Source organism: Pipistrellus kuhlii, unplaced genomic scaffold (genome assembly GCF_014108245.1).
Source record: "Pipistrellus kuhlii isolate mPipKuh1 unplaced genomic scaffold, mPipKuh1.p scaffold_m20_p_1, whole genome shotgun sequence".
NCBI classification, from domain to species: Eukaryota; Metazoa; Chordata; class Mammalia; order Chiroptera; family Vespertilionidae; genus Pipistrellus; species Pipistrellus kuhlii.
The window spans coordinates 141071751-141097733 of record NW_023425404.1 but is presented as its reverse complement, the minus strand read 5'-3'; the positions used below and the strand labels follow the sequence as shown (position 1 = coordinate 141097733).

General features: G+C 39.3%; 1 protein-coding gene across 1 annotated transcript in view; it reads right to left on the bottom strand.

The window, feature by feature from the left end:
- Window positions 1–840: 840 nt before the first annotated feature.
- Window positions 841–25983, bottom strand: part of HPGDS (hematopoietic prostaglandin D synthase) — a 31868-nt gene continuing 6725 nt past the window's right edge. The window contains exons 2-6 of the mRNA XM_036411390.2: window positions 18004–18145; window positions 14469–14561; window positions 13503–13612; window positions 5930–6028; window positions 841–1511 (exon numbers count right to left, since the gene is read on the bottom strand). Of these exons, the coding sequence (XP_036267283.1) occupies window positions 1347–1511; window positions 5930–6028; window positions 13503–13612; window positions 14469–14561; window positions 18004–18136 (600 nt within the window). The 5' untranslated portion in view covers window positions 18137–18145 and the 3' untranslated portion in view covers window positions 841–1346. The remainder of the gene's footprint in view (window positions 1512–5929; window positions 6029–13502; window positions 13613–14468; window positions 14562–18003; window positions 18146–25983) is intronic.

Here is a 25983-nt window from a genome sequence, read left to right as displayed (position 1 = left end):
CAGGAAGCCGGTGGGACCCTTCCGTCCTCCCGCTCCCCACGTGGGAGTCTGTACTTGTTTGTCAATAAATCTCTCTGCTATATAATAAATGCCTTTGCTATACTAGCCTCTATTCGTGGATTCATTCTTCGATTCCAGCGGACAAAGAATCCAGTTCCAGTCCAAAAATTCCGTTTCACTTTCATTTCTTTATTGCATTTTCTGTTGTGGAGTCAAAACCTGGGTTCAAAATAAGACCACCCGAGGCTGCTGATTAATTTAAAAAAGCAGGCAAGGGTTTATTGAAATATCTGGCCAGGACAGCTGCGGGAGCACCACACGCAGGTGGTCTCCACACGACTGCACCGTTTCAGGGGTAGGCAGTCCCTTTTAAAGGTTCAAACCACAGGAATTTTCCTTTGTTCTAAATTCTAAATCCTAAAGAATATGTTCTAAAGACAGGTCAGCCCGCAGGGTCGTTGCTAGTCACATCCTGCTGGACATTGGAATGTGGCCCTATCTTGCGATAGCCGACAACACAGAAGCAGAGCTCAGCGGTTAGTCTCTAAAGGTTTTCTACAGTTTCTATCACTGAAGCTACTGAGTCAGTGGGAATCAATCTCCTGTGGTCCTAGTCCCAGGCAAGGGAAAATTGCCTTAGCCTCCAGGTCTCCACCTAGAAGCTGAGGTAAGTATTCCGTGTCTAATCAGGCAGGAGCCAGACTTAGCAGGGTTAAAATTTAAACAGCAGTTTTTACCAAAGTATGGTTGCCACTATATTTCATTTTCATCGTTATTAGTGAGTTCCCTTATTCAATTACCCACTTTTGTAAAATGGTTTATCACAGAGAAACAAGCAGCCAATAAACAATACTTTATTGTCTGTGGGTGCATAACACACAGATGTGCAGGGACCAACCATTAACAGACTGAATGAAGTGACATCATTGGTCATGGTCCTGCTGTGCATCTTTTTTACATAGAAATTTGCAGGCTAAAGAGCTAGCAACAGGGTTTATACTTAATGCAGTTACTCACAGTTACCATGGTAACTGAAATCCAAACCATTTTCAGGGGGAATGTGTTATTTAATAAGCTATTGTGGCCAAAATTAATGCATGACAGAACTGGTGCAAGGTGAGGTCTTAAACTATTTTTTCTCAGTTATAAGTATTCTAAGTATTCTTGTCGGGAGGTGGAGGGGTGGAGGGTGGGGCTATGGATACTGACAACTAAATGTCCTTTTTTTTCCTTTTCAAACAGAATATGGCAAATGGGAGTCTTGATGTAGTGGGGGAGGGGAGACAGGCTGGTGTAGCTTCTTATCTGGTGGGAGCGAACAGCAAAGTCGGAGGCAGCAGGAACCCCTAGAGTCTGGTGTGGGGCCTTCGTTGTATCCAGTCAGCAATGGCAGGGATGGCCTGGACTTTCTTCCGTAATGCCACCAGCCTGGGATGGATGTCCAACAAGTCAGCTTTCAAGGCCAAAAGGGTCGTGCTGCAAATTTCCCAGTAGAAATCTGCCCAAGTTACCTGATTGAAAAGAAACAGAAATTTCCACATCAATGTAAAAGGCATAACTTCTTAATCTAAAAAATAGGTTTTTTTTAAATTCAAAGTAATCTTTTGTTATTACAAAAGTGGAATGTGTGTGAGACAGTATAGGGGTCACACATAAACTCCATCTAACAGGCCTGACTATGACTTCCTGGTTTCAGTAAAATTCTGTAGTTAAAATTAACCTAACCACATCCTTAAAGGAATGATTGTATGGCGATAACATCATTTCTTAACATCATATTCTGCAAAATTTTTGTTTTGTCAAGTACATGGTAACCGGAATGTTTGTACAAGCATTATTATGGGCCCACTGACCACGGAAAACATCCTGTGGCCCGGTGGGTGTGGCTCAATGGTTGGGCATCAACCTATGAACCAGGAGGTCACGTTCAATTCCCAGTCAGGGCACATGCCCAGTAGGGAGCCGTGCATCTCTCTCATCATTGGTTTCCAGCTCTCTCTCCCTTTCCCTTGCTCTCTGAAGTCAGTAAAAATATGTTTTAAACAGCCAAAACTGGTTTGGCTCAGAGGTAGAGCGTCGGTCTGCGGACTGAAAGGTCCTGGGTTCAATTCCTGTCAAGGGCATGTACATTGGTTGCGGGCACATCCTCAGTAGGGGGTGTGCAAGAGGCAGCTGGTCGATGTTTCTCATCGATGTTTCTAGCTCTCTATCTCTCTCCCTTCCTCCTCTCTGTAAAATATCAATAAAATATTTTTTAAAAAATGTTTTAAACAAAAAACATTCTCTGACTACCCCAGGATCAACTGCCACCAGATGACCTTTGTGGGACAACTGACCACATCCTCATTCTCAAGTCTTGCATCCATGCCAAACTAACCATCTACAAGAACTTCTCTTTTTCTGATCAAATCCCTTGTGCACAAACTCTTTTCAATAAACTCCATCTGCTTGATCTTGTACTGAGTTCAGTGCTCCTTTCTATGAAATTGAAACTCAAGAATCTGGCATTCAAGGTCCAATAACGTGTGTATGATAGAAAATTACAGATAACACCATATTCCCAACACTCAGAGGGTACTAATATTAACTCCTGTATATAAGGTGGTATTCTGTGTGTGTATGTGCATTTTTAGAAAGATGAGATCTTATAGTACATACTCTTATAACTTGATTAATCTTCATCTCTCTGACTATATTTTCATCTTATCTAATACACAATCAATACTTTTCCATCTGTTCCAAAATGTTCTTCATAGGACAAAGCAGAATCCATTTTAAGACCATGCGTTTTATCTGGTTGTGTCCTTTAACTCCCTTTAATTTAGAATTGTACCGTTTTTTTTCAATCACTGCAATAGTTAGGATTCCACACTAGTCCTATACAATGTCCTTACTTCATGGTTTGTGTGATCATCTCCTTGTTTACCTTGTTCTTTTACAATGCAGAATGTAAAGGAATAGGGTGTAAGTTATACCTACGGAATTTATTGTTTGTTTTTTAATTTGTATCCTATATAATAAAAGGCTAATATGCAAATTGACCAAACGGTGGAATGACCAGTTGTTACGATGCACAATGACCATGCTCAATGCAGGAGCTGCCCCCTGGTGGCCAGTGCACTCCCACAGGGGGAGCACCACTCAGCCAGAAGCCAGGCTCATGGTTGGCGAGTGCAGTGGCAGTGGCAGGAGCCTCTCCCACCTCCATGGCAGTGCTAAGCCATCAGGGAGCAGGCCTAAGCCTTCAGTTGGACATCTCCCAAGGGCTCCCAAACTGTGAGAGGGCACAGGCAGGGCTGAGAGACATCCCTCCCCGCCCCCCCCCCCCCCCCCAGTGCACAAATTTCATGCACCAGGACTCTAGTTTATATTAGAGAGGGAGAAAGAAACATCGTTTTGTTGTTCCACTTATTTATGAGTTCATTGTTCCTAAAAGTGTTCCAACCAGGATCAAACCCAAAACCTTGGCATATCAGGATAATGCTCTAACCAACTGAGCTCCCCAGCCAAGGCTAGAGTTCATAGTTTCAAGTTACTATTTCTGGCTAACACACATTTTATTGTATCACATCAGATGATTTAAAATAAAGGTGTCTGACTATAAGTGGTATCCTAAGATTGACCATGATGATGACAGGCTGGTCCTGCCTTTGTATACTTTTTTTTATATCCTTGTCCCCTTTGTGACTAGAAACGAATCTGGATGACATTACTTTGGCTCAAAAAAGTGAAGTTCAAATGTGGACTAGTAGCTTGCTTTCTTTTCTTTTTTATTTTTATTGTTGTTGTTAATCCTCACCTGAGGATATTTTTCCGTTGATTTTTTAGAAAGAGTGGAAGGGAAAAGGTGAGACAGAGAAACATCGATGATGATATTTCATTATTATTATTATTATTATTATTATTTTGGTTAATCTTCACCCAAGGGTATTTTTCCATTGCTCTTTTAGAAAGTGAAAGAACAATCGATGTGAGAGAAACACATTGATTGGTTGCCTCCTGCAGGAGGCTTGACCAGGACCGAGGAGGAGCCTGCAACCAAGGTATGTGCCCTTGACCTGAATTGATCCCGGGACCTTTTGGTCTTCAGGCCCACATTCTATCCACTGAGCCAAACTGGCTAGGGCAGTGATATCTTATTTTAATCTCTCCTAATTTATTAACTAAAATGTTTTTTATGAAGACAAATTTGGCCATCAATTTTTATTATCTTGAGATACAACAACTGGTTTTATTCAAACCTCCCACTTTTCTGTTGATTTCATAATAATAATTTGGCTCTGTAGCATCTTCTAAAAGTAACCAGTGAAACTTTGGTTTCGGGGGCTGTGTGTGTCTGTGTGTTTGGTTGTGGTGATCATACTCATGGATTCATTCATTCTGATTTGTTTCAGTCCATTGCAGTTAACATTCTTACTGCAGCTTGAATTATCTTTGGCCAGTAGGAGCCTCTTCAGGTTGACTTCTGAGACCTTTGGACACAACTCCTGTTGGCTTTGAGAATTTATTTCCTTCTGGTATGACAAGGAATTCCCAGTTAATCTTTTACGTTTCCTGTCCCAAACTGAGAATGAGCCTTTCTCCAAGAAGCCCTGGTTCCGTCAGTATTTGAAGACCAGAATCTCAGGCTTAGGGGTGGTCAGGACAACTGTGTTGGTCATTGTTGAAAAAGAGATACTAAATGAATTTTTCTTATACTTTATCTTAAGATAAAGTACAACATGAGTATATACTGTTGCATATAGTTTACACTCAGAAATAGAATGTTTACTTAACCTTATTGATCTTACATCTCTATCTTCTTTCTCCCATAGTGAAAGGTTCTCAATAGCATATATAGTCAAATTTCTGTGTTCTTCATATTATGCTATTTCTTTTTTGTTAATGCTCACCCGAGAATATTTTTTTTATTGATTTTTAGAGAGTGGAAGGGAGAGGGAGAGATAGAGAAACATTGATGAGAAAAAGGCACATCAATTGGTTGCCTTCTGCATGCTGGGATAGAGGCTGCAACGGAGGTACATGCTCTTGACCAGAATCAAACCCAGGACCATTCAGTCTGAGCTGACTCTCTACCCCACATGTGTCAAACACAAGGCCCTCGGGCCAAATCCGTCCCGTCAGGCCTTGCAATGTGGCCCGCACCGCGCTGTCATCACTGCACTCCGCTGCGTTTCCATCACAATGACAGTTTATGACTGTTCAGTAAACCATTCGGCCCGCGATTTAGGCTGGATTTTAGATTTTGGCCCCTTCTCTGATTGAGTTTGACACCCCTACTCTACCCACTGAGACAAATCAGCTGCAGCTTTATATTTTCTTAGTTTTCTTTTTAATTGATTTCAGAGAGGAAGGGAGAGGTCGAGAGAGATAGAAACATCAATGATGAAAGAGAATCATTGATCAGCTGCCTCCTGCACACCCCACACTGGGGATCAAGCCCACAACTTGGGCATGTGCCCTGACTGGGAATTGAACTGTCACCTCCTGGTGCATAGGTCTACACATAACCACTGAGCCATGCTGGCCGGCTTAAAGCTCTGTTCTTCAAAGTAGTTCTTCAGTAGTAGAATACATAGGTACTTACATACTCTATACCTCAATCTGACACAGGTTTATTTGTTTCACTTTGCTTTGCAGTGATAGCTTTTAAAGATGTTTTTGTTATTATTGTTATATATTATATAAAATATTTTAGTTATTGATTTCAAAATTAAGTCTACCAAAAAATGTTTATTCAAAAAAAATGTTTGCTTTTATCTCTGCTCTCTTACTCCCTCCTAATGAGTAATCCCCCCCCCCCCAATAGGTTTTTATATCTTTGGTTTATCTTCACAAATAAATGAAGATATATATATATATATATATATATATATATATATATATACACACACACACTTGTACTTTTTAAGCTGTAAAACATACTCACAGAGTTACCAATGAACCACTCTCTTTCCCCTAAGAAAGTATCCAAATCTTGTAGGAGATGGGGTGCATCACATGTAAGTAGCTCATTAAACATCTGCTCCTAAGAGGGGAAGAAAAAGATCACTTTTAGGAAAATAGGAAGAAAAATAAATAGCATGATCTGCAGGGGAAGTAGATTTTTCTTTCTTTAGTTTTCCATATGAGGTTGAAGAGAAGTAGCTACGTGGTAGTATTTTTTAATGTATGACATTACAGAGATTTGCATCTAATTCTCTATAGATCAAAGTCATTCCTTTATTACACATGGATTAAAAAAAATACTTTTGTTACCAGTTCTTATAGTTTCTTTCATTTGATGACTAAATATTTCATCTATAAATCTTTTCATGGTTTTTATCTTAATTTTTATTAATAGAAATGATTCTACTATTTTCTTAGCCTCCAGTTTTCCAATTTTCTTAGCCTCACACTCTTCTAACTTAAATAACATAACTGAAATTAATTTTGTTTTGTAAGGCTAGATTTCTCCGGTTTGACAGTCTTCCATTTCACCTGCACACTTAACAGAACTAATCCATAATGAATCATATGCTCATGGGCCTTTATGGATTTTTTTTCTTGTTGGCTTGATATTGTGCCTCAGTATATTAGGAGATTTGTCTGTCTTGAATATTATCTACAAAACCCACAATCTAGGTACCCCTTTTTTGCTTCATTATATAAGGAAATATGACAAACCTAATAAGAATCTTAGAAAAAATTAACAGATATATATGCATTAAAAAAAATAACTTAGTGTTTTTACTTGAATCTCTGAAGACCAGATAAGTTATGATCTATTTCTTGGTGAGAAGTATTTGTTTACATATGAAAATTTGGGTTGGTTTGTTTACTGGGTAGGAAATGTAAGTCAAAGTAAAAAAATTTTATTTAAAATGTATTTAATTTATTAATATCCATAAATGATCTACACAGGCATACCTTGTCTGCTGCACAATACTTTATTGCTCTTCCCAAATAGTATGTTTTTTTACAAATTGAAGACTCACAGCAGCCTTGTGTTGAATAAGCCTATGGTGCCCTATTTCCAACAGTATTTGCTCACTTCATGTCTCTGTGTCACATTTGGTAATTCTCCCAACATTTTAAACTTTTTCATTATTATTGTATTTGATACGGTGATAAGTGATCAGTGATCCTTGATGTTACTATTGTGCTTGTTTGGGAAAGTCTTGATCTGCATCCACATAAGATGGCAAGCTTAGTTGATAAATGTTGTGTGTCCTGACTGCTCCACCAACCAGCTCTTCCCCAGTTTCTCTCCCTCTTCTGGGACCTCCCTCTTCCCTGAGACACAACAATATTGAAATTAGGCCAATTAATAACCCTTCAATGGCCTCTAAAACTTCAAGAGAAGAGTCAATTGATGTGGCAAACTTCATTATTGGCTCTCATTTAAAAAAAATGTTTTTACTGGAGAGAGAGAGAGAGAGAGAGAGAGAGAGAGAGAGAGAGAGAGAGAGAGAGAGAGAGAATTGGTTGCCTCCCATACATACACTGCCTGGGAATGGAACTTGCAACCTGGGTATGTGCCCTGTATGTGCCCTGACCAGGAATGGAACTGGCGACCTTTCGGTGCACAAGACAACACTCAACCAACTGAGCCACATCGGCCGGGGTTCATTGCTGTCTCATTGTAAGAAAATGCCACAGCCAACCCGACTTTCAATAACCATTACCCTGATCAGTCAGCAGCCATCAATATCAAGGCAAGACCCTCCACCAACAGAAGATTATACTCACTGACTGCTCAGATGATGGTTAGCAACAAAGTATTTTTTAATCATAGTATATACATTGTTTTTTTAGACATAATGCTATTGCACATTTAATAGACTATAGTATAGTATAAATGTAATTTTTATATGTGCTGGAAAACCAAAATATTTGTGACTCTATTTATTGAGCTTTCACTTTATTGCAGTGGCCTGAGACTAAATACACAATATCTCTGAGGTATGCCTGTAATAAAATCCAGCCTTTATTAAGGTAAGTCAGGTAGTGGATAACTACTTTACCAATTTGTTGATTTACTTCCTGGAATCATAACTTAAGTAATATGGATTGCTGTAACATAATGCCTTATATTTGTAGAATATAATTTGCAAAAGCATCTATAATAATAAAAGCATAATATGCTAATTAGAATAGACAGCTGAACAACCTTTTGGACAAAGCTGCAGTGGCAGGGGCCGAGGCAGAGGTGGTTAGGGGCAATCAGGCAGGTAAGTGAACAGTTAGGAGCTATCCGGCAGGCAGGCAAGCAGTAGAGGGGTTAGGGTGATCAGGCAGGCAGGCTAGTGAGCAGTTAGGAGCCAGCGGTCCCAGATTGTGAGAGGGTGCAGGCTGGGCTGAGGGAGCCTCCCCCTACCTGTGCATAAATTTTGTGCACCAGGCCTCTAGTTATTACATATTTATATATATTTTCCAGATTTTACAAATTAAAGGTAGATATCTAATCATTATGTTGATTTATATTCTTTACTGGTCTATATCACTTTGGCACATAACATTCTCTCTTTGTGGTTAATATATCCATAGTTTTAAATAAAAGAGTGTGAATTCTTCTGTCTCTTACACAGAATTTCTGAGCTGACACAATGGGCCCCAGAGCTGGGTGGCAGGCACTTCCTGTAGCTCAGCACAGCTCAGCATCAGTTGGAAAGATGGTTAGAAACCAGAGGGAGTTAAACAGAGTGGGATGTAACTGCTGGACAGCTTTCCTAAATCTCCTGAATCTCACCTGGGTAATTTTGTTACTTTCCCTAATGTGCATGTCCACAGTAAGGTATACCAATGACTGTGTATATGCAGTACCAAATAAGAATCTTATCTCTGTGCCATTGACTTCTCCTTTAGCCCAGGTTCTCTTTATGTGTTTGGTCATCTTAGTCTAATGAATAACCAAACAGGATAATCATTAGTATTTTTTAAAGTTATTTTAAATAATACTCATCAAAATAACAAAGAAGATGAACTCTGATCACACATTCTAGGTGTGCACTTTCCCAGGTGTGCACTTTTTATTTATTTATTTATTTATTTATTTATTTTTATTATTTTTTTTTAAATCAATCTTATTGTTCATATTATTACAAAGGTTCCTCATTTCTTCCCCCCTCCACCAGGTTCCCACCCCACCCTCCGCCCCCTCCCCACCCCCCATTGTCCTCATCCATAGGTGCACAGTTTATGTTCAGTCTCTCCCCCCCTCCACCACTCCTCCCCCCCCCCCCCCCCCCCCCCCCCCCCCCCCCCCCCCCCCCCCCCCGCCACCCAGAACAGTCAGTCCACTCTCCTCCCATATAGCCGACTCTATTACAATGAACAGCTATTATTGTTCATCAGGTTTTTCAATCTCATTTTTTGTTGTTGTTGTTGTTTTTTAATTAATAAACTTTTACACTTCTAAGAATAAATTTTAAAATCTAATAATTTTAAACCTTGTTTTTTTTTCTGCCCTGGGAATTGAGAAGCAATTTAAACTTGCCCTTAGGCTATCAAAAGGTGTAGCCATTCAAGTGTAAATGGACACATTGTTTAAAGATAGCTGCTGGCTGGAATTGGATTACCTGTTCTGGGTGGGAAGGGCTTGTCCTCCCCTTTCTCCATTAAAATTAAGGTGTTAGCTTTAAAACCTCTTTTTGGCAAGAGTCCTTAAACTTTCAGAACTTCAAATTTTTCAGATAGTAAATCAGTTACTTAGCATTTTCTCAAATCACTAATACCTCCACATGCCCAAGGATACACTTCACACAAAAGACATTTCCAAATAGGTCAACCAGCCTCATCCAGGCCCAACCCAAGGCACTCACAGATCAACACCCCAGCACTACAACAACTCAACACATCCCGATCTAAGCCTTCATCACTTGATTCAGCAGACCCTCAAGTTCCCCCAAAAGTTTTCAGCCATGCCTGAGAGGCCCAGGTGTGCACTTTTTAAAATGTGTTTTCTAAGAGAGCCTAGACAGCCACTCTTCTGTTTGGTGGACTCTGTACTGTCCTGCTGCTCCTCCAGGGAGCTATGAGGTGTTTCTCCACCCTGAGAAGTCATTGCTATGGTATTCCATCCAATGGCTTTTAGAGGAATTAGAGAGGATGGTGTATTTCTCCAAAGCATTATTTTTAAGTCCACATTACCGAAACCACTTAGTATTGAAAATGGGCCATGAGCATCCCTTCACGCCTGCTCATCCTCCATCTGACCGCTGCCCCTGTTCTCCAGAGGAGGAAATGGAAACACACATTGCATAACCAAAGAAATGCTAGTGGTAAGATCAAGGATTATCAGGGTGACCAATATCCAGAGACATTTTTTGTCCTTCAAATTAAATTTAAATTCATTTTTTAAAATTGTAAATTGAATCACCAGCAAACAGTGCTAAAACATTTATAATTATGTGTATTTGATAGATTTTTAAAGCACATGGAATAAGAGAACTATTATACTTTCATCATCCATCTTTACTGCAATATTCTGCTGTTGAAAATTTTATCTGACCACAAGATGGCAGCAGTACAATCCACTACAAGGAGACTAGGGGATAAAATACACAAGACCTATGCAGTTTCATCGTATACTAGCCAGGTTCTGCTTATTAATCAGACAGTCTGAAGCTCTTTGCAATATTTCTGAAACACATTCTCCCTTCATATAATTTATTCATGTGTTTGGGTAGCATCCTGTGAAATATTTTGTTGAGGTAGGTGGTAAGAGAATTGTTATTCTAATACAAAAGATACCCTTACCATAAACAAAGAACATTTTCCTCTGTGACATGGCCACGGAAGGGTACCCAATAGAGAAACATATAAGGGAAAGCCCATAAGTTGACAGACTGCCAATCAGTGAAGTCTTTGGCATGTGGAACAAAAAGCTTTAGAGGAAAAAAAGTCACATACAAAAGGTCGGTAATTAGGTTGGATTCAGACTTCTCAACAGCTAGAAGACCATAGTTAAATGTTTTTCAAATACTAAAGAAAAACTACTTTCAATACAGAATTCTATAGCCAGTCAAATTTTTAATTAAGTATCAAGATGAAATAAAAACATTTTTAGACAATTAAGGCCCCAAACTTTTTCCTATGCTCAGTAAGCTATTAGAAGATTGCTCCACAAAAACAAGGCCCTAAAGAGGATTAAATGAAGAATCCAAGATGAGAAAGATCTCAGGATGAGACAACTGGGCACTGGGTAGCTAGGGCAGTGTTCGGCAAACTCATTAGTCAACAGAGCCAAATATCAACAGTACAACGATTGAAATTTCTTTTGAGAGCCAAAATTTTAAAACTTAAACTTATTCTAATGCCACTTCTTCAAAATAGATTCACCCAAGCCATGGTATTTTGTGGAAGAGCCACACTCAAGGTGCCAAAGAGCTGCATGTGGCTCGTGAGCCTCAGTTTGCCGACCATCGGTCTAGAGCACATGTGTCAAACACAAGGCCTGCGGGCCAAATCCGTCCCGCCAGGCCTTGCAATGTGGCCCGCACCGCGCTGTCATCACTGCACTCCGCTGCGTTTCCATCACAATGACAGTTTATGACTGTTCAGTAAACCATTCGGCCCGCGATTTAGGCTGGATTTTAGATTTTGGCCCCTTCTCTGATTGAGTTCGACACCCCTAGTCTAGAGCAACCAAACCAGAGACACAAAAGAGGGACATATCCATACTATCTGCGGTCATATCTCCTGTCATCAAATCTTCATTTTCACTTTTGGAACCAGAGTATGTGCCCCAAATAAACAAAGGAGGAAATAAAGTCAGAGAATGGCATCCAAGAGACAGGACCCCAACTCAAAAGAAAGACAACGCTGGGATGGCAGTGAAGGGAAGTATGAGAGCCGTGCAGAAAACCGAGTCAGCTCTACAGAGGCTCTGGCCAGATATCAACAGGAAAATAATGAGAATAATAGATTATCATATCACTGACTCTGTGGAAAACTATATTGGTAGGTTACAGAATAATATGGGAAGGTTTAACAAGAATAAAACAAATGCAAAAAAGACAATTACTAACTTTGAAGAGGAAAAGTGAGAAAGGAAATATTATCAAAGTGTACTATGGCCCAGCCAGCATGGTTCACTGTTCCATTACTGGTCAGGGCACATTCCCAGGTTGTGGGCTCAGTCCCCAGTAGGGGGAGTGCAGGAGGTGGCCAATCAATGATTCTTTCTCATCATTGATGTTTCTATCTCTCTCTCACTCTACCTTCCTCTCTGAAATCAATAAAAACATTTTTCAGCCGAAGCCGGTTTGGCTCAGTGGAAGAGCGTTGGCCTGGGAACTGAAGGGTCCCGGGTTCGATTCCGGTCAAGGGCATGTACATTGGTTGCGGGCACATCCCCAGTGGGGGAGGGTGCTGGAGGCAGCTGGTCGATGTTTCTCTCTCATTGATGTTTCTAACTCTCTATCCCTCTCAATTCCTCTCTGTGTAAAATCAATAAGGTATATACAGAAAAAAAAGAAAAAAAAAACATTTTTCAAAAAACTATACCACCATGCACAGTTTTGTTTGTTTACATGGAGATACTGATATAATTTTTTAAATTATAACTATACTAGAGGCCCAGTGCACAGATTTGTGCACCAGTGTGATCCCTGGCCTGGCCTGTGGGGATTAGGCAAAAACTAGCTCTCTGACATCCCCTCAGGTGTCCCAGATTGCAAGAGGATACAGGCCAGGCTGAGGGATTACACAGATGCATGATCAGGGGTGAGGAGGGACCACAGGAGTGCTCCAGGACTGTGTCTGGCCAGTCTTGCCCAGTCCCAATCAGCAGGACCCCAGCAGTAAGCTAACCTACTGGTCAAGCTAACCATCTGCCCCCTGGTGGTCAGTGCACATCATAGTGACTGGTTGAATGGTCAAACGGTCAATTAGCATATTAGGCTTTTATATATATAGATTGGAAGTTTACAGGAAGCAGAGAGGTTGATTATGTAAGAGTGAAATTATTTAAAAAATATATATTTTTATTGATTTCAGAGAGGGAGAGGGAGAAAGAGATAGAAACATCAGTGATGAGAGAGAATCATTGACTGGCTGCTTCCTGTACGCCCCACACTGGGATCAAGCCTGAAACCCAGGCCTGTGACTTGATCTGGATTTGAATGGTGACCATGTGGTTTATAAGTTGACACTCAGCCATGAAGCACGCCGGTTGGGCTAAGAGTTAAATTCTTATTACTATACTAAGATGTCCACAGAATCTAAAATAAGTCAATTAAAGTAAGCCACTTTTATATATCCTATAGATATATGGAGATGTGAAAATCCTAGAGCAACATCTAAAAGGATTAAAAAAAAGTGTTGTTTCTTAGAGGTTATTGTGAAAAGGGTAGGGCAGAGAATCACTGTACTTTGTTTGAAACTTTTTAATATAATTTGACATTTTTAAGCTATAAGTTTGTCTAACTCTGATAAAAGGGGACTTAAAAAAGCACCTAACATCATGTTTGACAAAGTGGATCTGATTAATAACAGTAATAGCAAACTGATCACATTACTTTTATATCTTGTTTTTTCTCAGCCCAAGGAAATAGTGACATGAAATCATCCAATGTGTCCACAATAGCATCAACTTGACATTGTTCCAGTTCTGTTTTTCCAGCCAAATCTGTAAAATAGAGGCCCACAAATATGTACAACATTAACTTTTTTAGTAGGCAATAGATTCATATAGCTCAAAAATTCAAAACAACAAAAAACTACTCAGTGAAGACTAACTTGCACTCTTGCCCCATCCATCTTATTTTGCTGTTACCAACTACCATATTTTTTTTATTAATTTGTTTTATTAATTTCTTTTATATTCTTTCATTGTTTCTTTATGTGCCTCCCCCATTTGTCCTAATGATTTCTCCTTACACATCACTTAAGGCGTTCTTGCTCTTTTTTCAGCTCCATGGAATTTCCGTTAGTAGAAGTGCCATATTTTATTTACCCTGAGCTGATTAGGTTTGCTTTCAATCTTTTGCTAATGCAAGCAATACTACAATAAATAACGAGTATATTAATTTTCATTTATTTTTCAAAAGTAATTGTTTTCATTTTTGCAGACAGGTTTTTATTTTATTTTATTAATATTGTATATTGATTTCAGAGAGGAAGGGAGAGGGAGAGAGAGATGGAAACATCAATGATAAGAGAGAATCATTGAGGTACTGGGGATCAAGCCCAAAACTTGAGATCCTTCAAGCTCAACTCAAATGTCATTTTCACTTCAAAGTCAAATCTTCATAGTCAGAAGGAATCTCCATCTCTTCTAAACTTCCAAAGAATTTCATTTGTTGAACTATGTGTTAGTGCAACATAAAGTATATATATATATATATATATATATATATATATATATATATATATATATATATTATATACACATATTTTTGGTTAAAAAAAACTTGTTTAATAAATATAATATATATATATTTTTTTCAGTCATCTAAAATCTTAAAACACAACACATATACTACCTGTATTTTTGGTCAAGTATCTTGCTATTGCTAGGCTCTGGTGAAGATTAAGTCCATCAACTTCCAAAATGGGGATTTTGCGAAATGGAAGAGCTTCAAATAAAAAGAGAAAAGAATCAACTTCCATAATAAAATCTATTACAATACTCCTTTCTTTTACTGATAATTATGGAAATAAGACATGATCTTAAAGTCATGGAATTATTGAATATTTATTAAGCATCCTCTAGTGCACATGTGTCAAACACAAGGCCCGTGGGCCAAATCTGTCCCGCCAGGCCTTGCAATGTGGCCCGCACCGCGCTGTCATCACTGCACTCCGCTGCGTTTCCATCACAATTACAGTTTATGACTGTCAGTAAACCATTCGGCACGCGATTTAGGCTGGATTTTAGATTTTGGCCCCTTCTCTGATTGAGTTCGACACCCCTACTCTAGTGGAATCTTTACATTTTACAAGGGTTTTTTTTTTTTTTTTTTTAATATATTTTATTGATTTTTACAGAGAGGAAGGAAGAGAGATAGAGAGCCAGAAACGTCGATGAGAGAGAAACATCGACCAGCCGCCTCCTGCACATCCCCCACTGGGGATGTGCCCACAACCAACATACATGCCCTTGACCGTAATCGAACCTGGGACCTTTCAGTCCGCAGACTGAAGCTCTATCACTGAGCCAAAAACGGTTTCGGCTGTTTTTTTTGTTTTGTTTTGTTTTTTAAGAGTTGTTTGTTAGAAGACCTTCTATACAGTTGATGACAGAATCAGGTTGAAAACCCAAGTGTACAGTAAAACTCTATATTATACATGCATTATCTCATATACTTACATATGCTTACTACTTAATTAAAAAAAATCTTTCTTTTAAAGCTTCATTAATTTTTGAGGCCTTAATCAGCGATCACATAATTATTCTTTAACACCATAGTCTGAGTCCTAACCAGTTTGGCTCAATGGATAGAGTGTTAGCCTGTGAACTGAAGGGTCCCAGGTTTGATTCTGCTCAAGGGCATATACCTTGGTCACGGGCACATCCCCAGTAGGGGGTGTGCAGGAGGCAGCTGACAGGTGTTTCTCTCTCATCAATGTCTCTAACTCTTTATTCCTCTCTGTTCTTCTCTGTAAAAAAATAATCAATAAAATATATAAAAAATAAAAAATAAAAATAAAATCATAGTCTGAATAATATGGAAGCTTGACTTACATGTGAATTATGGTAAGGAATTTAGCAAAATTCTCTTTTTGATGAGGGACTATTTGAAGTATATAGTAAGGCAGCAAGCATACAAACATAGGACAGACTCATAGCAGATAGCATATTAATATTTAACCTGTAAGCCCTACTTTATTGTTATCAAATCTATTATGTTTTTGTCAGAAAGCAATATATATTATAAAAAACTTCTAAAATGAAGATAAATAAAAATAGTTCTACTATATAATTATAACTATTTTATTATTTTAATTGCTTTCCCATATATATTAAAAAGAGTTTTAGTGTATATTTGTGGGATTTTATGCAAATGTTATAAAATTTTATCCTCTTTAAACCACTTTTGAGTTCAGTGTCTGTTACTTGAAACTATATCCTAACTATCATAAACTTTAAGATCCTTTTCAACTTTATAAAAATATATTTTAAAATATTAAGAAAATGCAGCAATTCCATTTTCATTAACAATGCAAAGTTAAGGCAAAATAGGATATGAGGCACTAAAAGAAAAATCTAAAAACATATCTAAAAGGTGGCATTTTAAATGTATTATCTCTACCTCTTGACTTAGTGATGGAGTTAATTTTCACCAATTTTATGTCCATAGAAACCCAATATAAAAATCCTGATATTGGAAGAAATGTTTGGACATTAATGGCAAATTTTCATAAAAACAGAAAACAAAATATTCTAACCCACTGGAGAAGAATTCTCTGATAACAAAAAGAGTAGCTTTTAAGAAACTCATAATTCCAAAAAGCACGTAGCAATACTTAATGTTCACATACCATTTATCATAGTGTTATTGTAGTTAACATTATCTAGTACAAGAAACTTGGTTTGTCATATTAAATTGACCTATGTTTGAAAATTGCTAGGGCTGTGAACTTGGAAAAATTACCTAAACTCTGTGTGTTTCAGTTATCCCAATTATGGAATTAAAATAATATATCCCATGTAGGCATGCTAGATAAATTAAATGAAATAGAGGCTGTAAAGTATCTATCAAGTGCCAGACAGTCTTCAAGGACCCAAGAGTTATTTTCTTCAACTTCATCTTTCTGTGATTTTATAATAATCCACTTTAGACATAATTAGTACTTGATATTTCTAGATAACATCTATAGGATGCCTTACTTATTTAGAACCACACACTGTTGTTTGTTAAATGTTATATTTTCAATTCTTCCCCATTGTCCTCAATGCTAAGTAGCATGTTTTGATTGGGTTACTTGACCGATTTGTCTATTTGCTCTTTTCTCTGATCAAACAGATCCCAGTTTTGTTTTCATATCCACCCCTCTCTTATATAGTCACATGCCTCATAAAAATTGATTCCATCCCTAATGTCAGAGGGAGGCTGGATGGTTCTCAGGGTCTTCCCATCATCCTCTTGGCCAGTGACTGATTCAAAAAAGGACATGTGACTCAATTTGTGCCAGCAAGACATGGGAAATTTGCGGAGGTCTTTTGGGAAAGTTTTTCTTTATTCTTCTGGGAACACTTAAGGAAGCGGTTCTCTCTTACTCTTTCCCCTACTAATATATCCTCTGAGCATTGCTGTTCAAGGCTGTGCGGCTGGAATTGCAGTAAGCACATGGCTACCAGCCACATGATACAGCCAACACGCTAAGGAGGAAATGAATAAAGCCATCCTTGGAAGCCTGTTCTGCTTCTGGATTTTCAGTTTTGTGATACAAGTCATTATTCTTATTACTTAAGCTATTTTGAGTTTCGTTTTCTGTTAGTGGGGCACATCTGATCCCTTGTTAAAACATAGAGATCCATAGCAATTCTAATTATCAAGAATATTGACTTCAGCTCTAGCCAGTTTGGCTCAGTGGACAGAGTGTCAGTCTGCAGATCAAAGGCACCAAGTTCGATTCCACTCAAGGGTACATGTCTCGGTTGCCTGGGCCCTGGTTGGGGTTGGTGCATGAGGCAAACAATGTGTTTCTCTCACATCAATATTTCTCTCTGTCTTGCCCTCCTTCTTCCACTGTCTCTAAAAATAAATGAAAACTATCCTTAGGTGAGGATTAAAAAAAAAAAAAAAGTGATTTCAGTATCCTCATTTCAGTTCTTCTGACAAAATTTCATATTGGTTTATCTTTATATTCTCTTTCTGTGGTGTTAGTATTTTCTCCTTGAATACGAAGTTTTCTGGGTCACATAGCATTTATTTAGCTTGCCTGCACTGCTCTTTTTCAATATAAAGCTATGTGAGATTAAAATTCTTTAGTTTTTCATTTCCCTGAAGAAAGAAAACATTCTGGAAACATATTTTCCCCACATTTTCATCAACTATTATTTGTGCTACTTACTTGGTTTGATTTTAGGCCAATCAGCTTGTTCTATTCTGTGGTCTTCATACTTTATGTCCAAATATGCAAATATGTAACGAATAATTTCTGCTCTCCCCCTCATATTAAAATAAATGAGTTTGTAGCTTGGCATTGTGTAATCCTGGAAAGAGAAAAATGGAAGGATTATTTTTACAGCCCTCTAGGGATGTTCAACATTTTTCTTTGGGGGAAATTTGAAAACTTTATGGCATCTTTTGAGATAACAGGAGATATTAAAAGATATTTCAAAACCATGATTATAAATCACTATCCTAGTAACATATGGGGATGACTTGAAATAACATCATGACTCTTTTTAAGAACTAGCTGGAACATTCCAGTGAAATAACCAAATTTAATCTTATTATTAAAAGACTTCTGAGTAAGACGGTATCTGCCCACCAACCTTCGGAGGATGGAGTCAGAACTCTTCATTTTAAGATGTCTTTGCCCTGCCTTTAGTCTCTTGTAATAGATGGTGTTTGACAGTTAGTTTGTTGTTTGCTTTGTTGGCACAGCTGAGTTTGTGAGGACAATTGGGTAAGGATGGAAGGAGCAGGGTGCACCCAGCAGGAACATGAGCCAGCCATGCCAACCTCTCACCCCTCTTTCCTCACCCATGGCTTTTCCCTCTGGGAATCAAAGGCCTAGGGAAACATTGCTCTCTTTTCTTTCCTACTGATCCATGCTGCTGGCTTTCTTGGGTTGCTTGCACCATTACAAACATACCCCATCTTGGGGACCTCTGTTGGGAAGGGACAATAGCGAACATGTATCTCCATTCCCCCTGAAGAGGAGCAAGGAAGAAAGCAAGCAAACTTTCCTTATATTTCAGAGAGTTTCCTAATACTAGCTCTACTGGCTAGATGCATGTCATTATATAATTTTGTGGTATTTTTATGATTTGTATAATTTCATTTCCATTGTTTGTTTATTTATTTATTTATTTTTTGTATCCTCACCCAAGAATATTTTTCCCATTGATTTTTAGAAAGAGTGGGAGGGAGGGGAATAGAGAGGGAGAGAAACATTGAAGTGAGACGGACACATCAATTGGTTGCCTTCAGCATGTGCCCTCTTAAGGAAATGAACCTGCAACCCAGGTATGTGCCCTTGACCAGGAATTGAACCCACAACCCTTTGGTGCATAGGCCAACTCTCTAACACTGAGCCACACCAATCAAGGCTCATTTCCATTGTATTGAAACAATTAATTATTTTAAGCACTAATAGTAGACTGTACTGTATTGTAATTGTATAATAATTAGAAATATTTTCATTTGAAATTCAGTTCTTTCATGTAGATACTGTGTATTTTTGAGCTAGCCAACAAAATCTCACTGAATTTTATTTATTTATTTATTTATTTTTAAATAACTTTTTATTGTTCATATTATTACAAATGTTCCTTTCCCCCCCTTCTCACCCCACCCTCTGCCCTTTCCCCACCCCCCATTGTCCTCATCCATAGGTGCACAGTTTATGTTCAGTCTCTTCCCACATTCCCCTCTCCCCTTTTCCCCAAGAATAAACAGTTCACTCCCCTTCCATACCTCTGATTCTATTATATTCAACAGTTAATATTGTTCCTCAGATTTTTTTGTTTTAGTTTCCTTGGTTTTTAGATTCACTTGTTGATAGTTACGTATTTGTTGTTCATAATTTTTATCTTTATTTACTTTCTCTTTTGAAAGAACCCCCTTCAGCAATTCATATAATTCTGGTTTGGTGGTGATGAACTCCTTTAGCTTTTTTTTTTATTAGTGAAGCTCTTTATCTGACCTTCAAATCTGAGTGATAGCTTTGCTGGATAGATTATCTTTGGCTGTAGGTTCTTGCTATTCATCACCTTGAATATTTCTTGCCATTCCCATCTGGCCTGCATGGTTTCTGTTGAGAAATCAGTTGACAATCGTATAGGTGCTCCTTTATAGGTAACTACATTCTTTGCTCTTGCTTCTTTTAATATTCTCTCTTTGTCTTTTGCTCTTGGAATCTTAATTATGATTTGTCTTGGTGTGGTCCTCTTTGGATTCCTTTTGTTTGGAGTTCTGTGCGCTTCCTGGACTTGTAAGTCTAATTCTTTCACCAGGTGGGGAAAGTTTTCTGTCACTATTTCTTTCAGTATGTTTTCGATATCTTGCTCTCTCTCATCTTCTGGGACCCCCATAATTCTGATGTTGGTTCGCTTGAAGTTGTCCCAGAGGTTTCTTACATTATCTTCGACTTTCTGGATTCTCTGGCCTTCTTGCGTCTGCGGAGGAGTGTCTTCTGGCTCTTTATGTTCCAAATCTTTGACTTGATTCTTGCGATCTTCCATTCTGTTTTTAGGACTCCATAAAATATTTTTTATTTCAGACAATGTATTCTTTATTTCTTGTTGATCCCTTATTATTTCTAGTTGATCCCTTTTCATATCCTCATAGGTCTTGTTTATTTTATCGGCCTTTTCTAGGAGATTCTTGAACAACCTTATAAGTGTGGTTTTGAACTCTATATCCAGTCGCTTTTTGTCCTCCATTTCTTTCGTTGTGATCTATTTGGTTTAGGCATTTTCGCAGGCAGCTTTCCTGATGGGGCGGGGTTTCAGGGTGGAGCCTACAGCCTTGGCTTCCGTCAGCCCCACCCTATGCGACTCCTGAGACTCAGGGTCCTTCAGTACTTGTTGCGAGCACCTCTGAGAGAAAGGTGCCCTCGATTTTCGCCTGCTACCAAACTGTCTATGCTCTCCCCCAATGAGTCCGGTATTGGGGTTCAGTTCAGTTGGTAGTGGGATTGGAGGTGGCGTTCAGAGCAGTCTGGAGCCCCTGTCTCCTTCCCATCAGGGCAATCCCGCAGCACAGCCGGCCGGCCCTTCTCTGCGCGCAGTGTGCGCGCCTCCGGGACCTCCTTTTGCCGCTTCCCTGGAGTCTCGCCTTACAGCCCGGCTCCCTATGGATGAGCCTGGGTCCCCGGGGTCTGTCCTAGAATTGGAGTTCAGAGCAGTTGGAGCTGGGCCCAGCACAGTCGGAGCTTTTCTCTCCTTCCCACTTGGGACCGCCAGCCAGGCACTCGGCCTCCCTCCTCTCCGGCTCTGTCTTCACTGCGCGCGCCGCGTGTCTCCGTACCTTGGGCTTTTACAGCTCCTCCGTGCTTCCTTCTGGTTTTCTCCTTGCTTTTTGTTGTAGAATTTCCAGTCAGTCAACTTTCCTGTAGTTCTGGGTAATGTCCATTTTATATTTTAGTTGTATTTTGTTGAAATTGTTGTGTGCGGCTGCGGCTAGTTGCCTACCCGAGCAGCCATCTTGGATTCTCCTAAATCACACCTTTTAAAGAGAAAGATAGTAATATGGATTTGGGGATTTAATGAATTAATACATGTAAAGCATTTAGAACAATGCTACATGCTTAATAATTATTACTTAATAATAACAATAACTTTGAACTGGTTCTAGAGGGAATAGAGCACACTAAAAATAATAATTATAATAACTGCATAAATAAAAATCATAAGTAACAATTATTTACTTAAACTGGTGTGTTTAAACATTTTATTCTCTACTAAGGAAATCTTTCAAAGATATTACTAGGCTGTTAGATAAAAAGAAAAGCTGACTCAAGCCTCTAAGTTCCATCTGAAGTCACATGAAATGAAAGGTCAAACACAAATCATAAAAATCTAGATCACCAAGTTCATATTTTAGGTGCGTGCATTCATGGTATCTATCTGTGGGGAGGACGACGGGAAAGCGTGGTCTGGTTGACTGTCTAGACCCCCTCAGGGCCCAGGAAATGATGGGATGGTGTTTCCTAAGGAATCGTTTCCCTGGGCCTGGGTTTCCCATGTGTTGAGGTTGTGGAGGGGTGCTCCTTGCTAAAACATCCCCCTGGTCATTCTGTGTCCTGTCCCATCCCGTTAGCATCCAGTTCCCACCCAAGTGAAAGACGGTGCTTGCCACACGTCTCAATATGTGAGGGAATGTTCTCTGTGGACAGGAATTCACTGGAGTCAACTATAAATATTCCAACACGGAGAGCCCTAAATTCCTTTGAGAAAGAATGCATATAGGGAGTTCAAAGCTGGGAAACTAAAGGAATTGCCCATCAGAATAATGAGACTATTTTCAAGTCTTTTTGAAATGCCGAGCTTAGCCGAAACCAGTTTGGCTCAGTGGTAGAGCATCGGTCTGCGGGATGAAAGGTCCTGGGTTCAATTCCAGTCAAGGGCATGTACCTTGGTTGCTGGCACATCCCCAGTAGGGGGTGTGCAAGAGGCAGCTGGTCGATGTTTCTCTCTCATCGACGTTTCTAGCTCTTTATCTCTCTCCCTTCCTCTCTGAAAAAAGATCAATAAATATATATTAAAAGAAGAAAAAAAAGAAAAAGAAATGCCGAGCTTAGAAACAAATAGTGGGAAAATATGAGAGCACAAAAAATAAATGAAAATTGTGAAATAGTAGGTATCCTTCTGAAAAAAGGAAACATTTTATGTAATCATAAAGGAAAAATTATTATCTAGGAAACAAAAAGCATAATTGTTGTAATTCTTTAATCTATGTTTTAAATCTTAAAATAACCCCCTCAAAAAAAAAAAAATTCTTCAGAGTGGGAAAAATGTCATTTTTTGCGGCAGTTTTTACTTGAAAAGCATTTTACACAATTTTTAAATTGATTTTTATTGTCTTAGGTAAAGGGTTCTACAAAAATAAATAAATTATATATTCTTCTTATAAACATTACATGTACATATAGGTTCATATATGCCCATTATGGTCAACATTAAGATGTAAACATGTAACCTTTTCTCATTTGGTCAATGCCACATAAAAATCAGTGTCTCACTCCTCAATTCTGCATGAAAACAAAGGGATTGTATTGTTGTTAATTTGCAACATTATGCTATTTTATAGTTCGTTTCACTCAAGCACAGAAGATGTTTTATTTTTAAAAAATCTATATTGATTAAGGCAGGGGTCTTCAAACTACGGCCCGCGGGCCACATGCGGCCCGTGGAGGAGTCTGATCCGGCCCGCCAGGTTTTTTGGGCAGTGAGCGCAGCCGAGGTGTTACAGTTCGGCCGCCAGGACCTGCATATACACTGTCACTGCACGGCCGTTCTGACCCCTCTGCCTCTTTAAGAGCACAGTGCCTGCTGGGGCTCAGAGTGTGCGACGTGTGCCGCTGCATAGGCACGTCTGTGCTGTGCTGCGCGGCAATGATGTAAAAAGGCGCCCGCTTCACCCCCAGGCAATGTGGTGTCTGTGTGCTATGCCTGCCTGTCAGTGAGGTTCTCCTCCTCTCCCTCCACTGCCTTCACCAAAGGTTGGTCGAAAGTCCCATAGAAAGAAATTTTTGCCAGATGGGGGGTTTCTGCCCGATTGGGGGGTGGGGGGTTGGTGACTCATATGAAAATTCCCCTTTTGGGGCGGGCGGGGGCGTTTGGTGCTGAAATCAAAATTCTGCCAGTTGGGGGGTGGGCGGTGGGGGGTGGTTGGGAGGTCAGGGCTTCGGTGCTGAATTGCCCATATGGAAAATTCTGCCAGTTTTGGGGGGAAGGTGTTTGGTGCTGATATGTGAAATCAAAATTCTGCCAGGTGGGAGGTGGGGGGAGGTTAGGGGTTCGGTGCTGAATTGCCCATATGGAAAATTCTGCCAGTTTTTGGGGGAAGGTGTTCGGTGCTGATATGAGAAATCAAAATTCTGCCAGGTGGGGGGGGGGGGGGGAACTTGGACCAAGTCTCTTTGTGGAAGAATTGAGACTGACAGCATGCTGCCCCAGCCAACAGCCTTTTTTTTTCCATGAGGCAACCCTGATTGCATCTTCCTACTAATATAGCCAGGCCCATTCCAAACCAGAAAGTCAACTCCAGTGTAAAAAGACGATTAAAGCCTTTTAAAGGGGTTTACATTAAAAATTTTATATGCATTTTGCATTTCCTTTTCACTGTTCACATGCTGATTCCGAACATATCAATTTGGCCGTTATATAGGGAGATATAACTGAACCCCATCAGGGACTGAGCTGGTCTGCTTAGAAAAGCCTGCAAGAGGTAAGTGTCCACATCGGGGGCAGAGACCTACTAATGGGAGTTCATACACTGTGTGTGTGTGTGTGTGTGTGTGTGTATATATATATATATATATATATATATATATATACACACACACACACATATTAGTATTTTACTAATAGCAATTTGGAATCCCTAGGAAACAATGATGTCAAGAAAAAAAAAAAAATTGACTCCGAGTGTAGGATATTCAAAGAACAGTGGACTTATGATTACTTTTTCACGCGGTACAAAGAAAAAGCTGTGTGTCTGATATGCCAGAATATAGTTGCTGTGTTCAAAGAATACAATTTGCGACGCCACTATCAAACTCAACATAAAGATAAATATGATTGTTTGGTCGGAGAAGTGAGAAAAGATAAAATATTAAAACTGAAACATACACTGACAACTCAGCAAAATACTTTTGTGAAGCAGAAGCAGCTAAATATTTCATCACTGCGGGCAAGTTTTCAAGTTGCCAAGCTAATAGCGCACAATGGCAGACCATTTGTGGAGGGAGAATTTGTTAAAGAATGCCTTCTTTCTGTTGCCAAAGAGATGTGTCCAGAGAAGGCCGATTTATTTAGTACAGTGAGTCTTTCAGGAGCTACAATGACACGAAGGATTGAAGAAATGGGAGACAATTTGCAGCACCATTTGCAAAACTCTGCAAAAAAACTTTGCTATTTTTCCTTGGCACTCGACAAAAGCAATGATGTTCGTGATTCTGCCCAACTTCTCATTTTTATGCGTGGGTCAAATGAGTATTTTGAAGTCACAGAAGAGCTTGCTGCACTGCAAAGTATCAAAGGTACAACCACAGGAGTGGATATATATGAAAAGGTTTGCCAAACTGTGAATGGTTTGGAGCTGGACTGGGCTAAACTAGCCAGTGTGACAACTGATGGTGCTCCTAGCATGGTGGGGTCTAAGAGAGGAGTAACTGCTCACATTAAACAAGAGATGGACAAACATAACCATCCTCATCCAATTGCCATACACTGCCTCATCCACCAACAAGCACTGTGTTTTAAATCACTGAAGTGGGACTCTGTTATGAAAATTGTGGTATCTTGTGTTAATTTCATTAGAGTTCATGCACTAAACCACAGACAATTTCAGGAATTTCTGTCTGAGCTAAATGTTGCCCATGAGGATGTTCTGTACCACACAGAAGTCCGTTGGCTGAGTAGAGGGAGAGTTTTGAAATGTTTCTATGACTTCCGCAGATTACAGCTTTTCTACTTTCAAAAAACAAAGAAGTACCAGAGCTCAATGATGCAGAATGGAAATGGCACCTTGCCTTTCTGACAGATATAACAGAGCTACTCAACAGTTTCAATCTGCAACTTCAAGGAAAGGGGAAGCTCATCTGTGATATGGCATCGCATGTGAAAGCATTTGAAGTAAAATTAGGCCTTCTCATCAAACAAGTAAAGGAGGAAAACTTCAGCCATCTCCCAACAATTCAAAACCTGTCAGCGGACAAACCATTGGTTGCATTCCCAAAGAAAACTGAATTTCTATGCATCTCTCCCCTCTGAGACATATCCAAATATCAGGAACCATGCACTCAAAATGGTACTCATCTTTGGTAGCACTTATGTCTGTGAACAGACTTTTTCAAGAATGAAACATCTGAAATCTCCAACCAGATCAAGATTAACTGATGCCCACTTGCATCACTTGTTACGACTAGCAGTGACAAATATGGAACCGGACATTGACCATCTCATTAGCCAAAAGCAGGCCCACAGTTCCCATTGAAATACTGGTAAGTGATCTGTTTATTTATAAATGTTCTTCATTTTATTTATATTGTATTTGTTACCTTTTTGCGAAATAAGATATGTGCAGTGTGGGTAGGAATTAGTAGTTCATATAGTCCGGCCCTCCAGCTCTCTGAGGGACGTGATCTGGCCCCCAC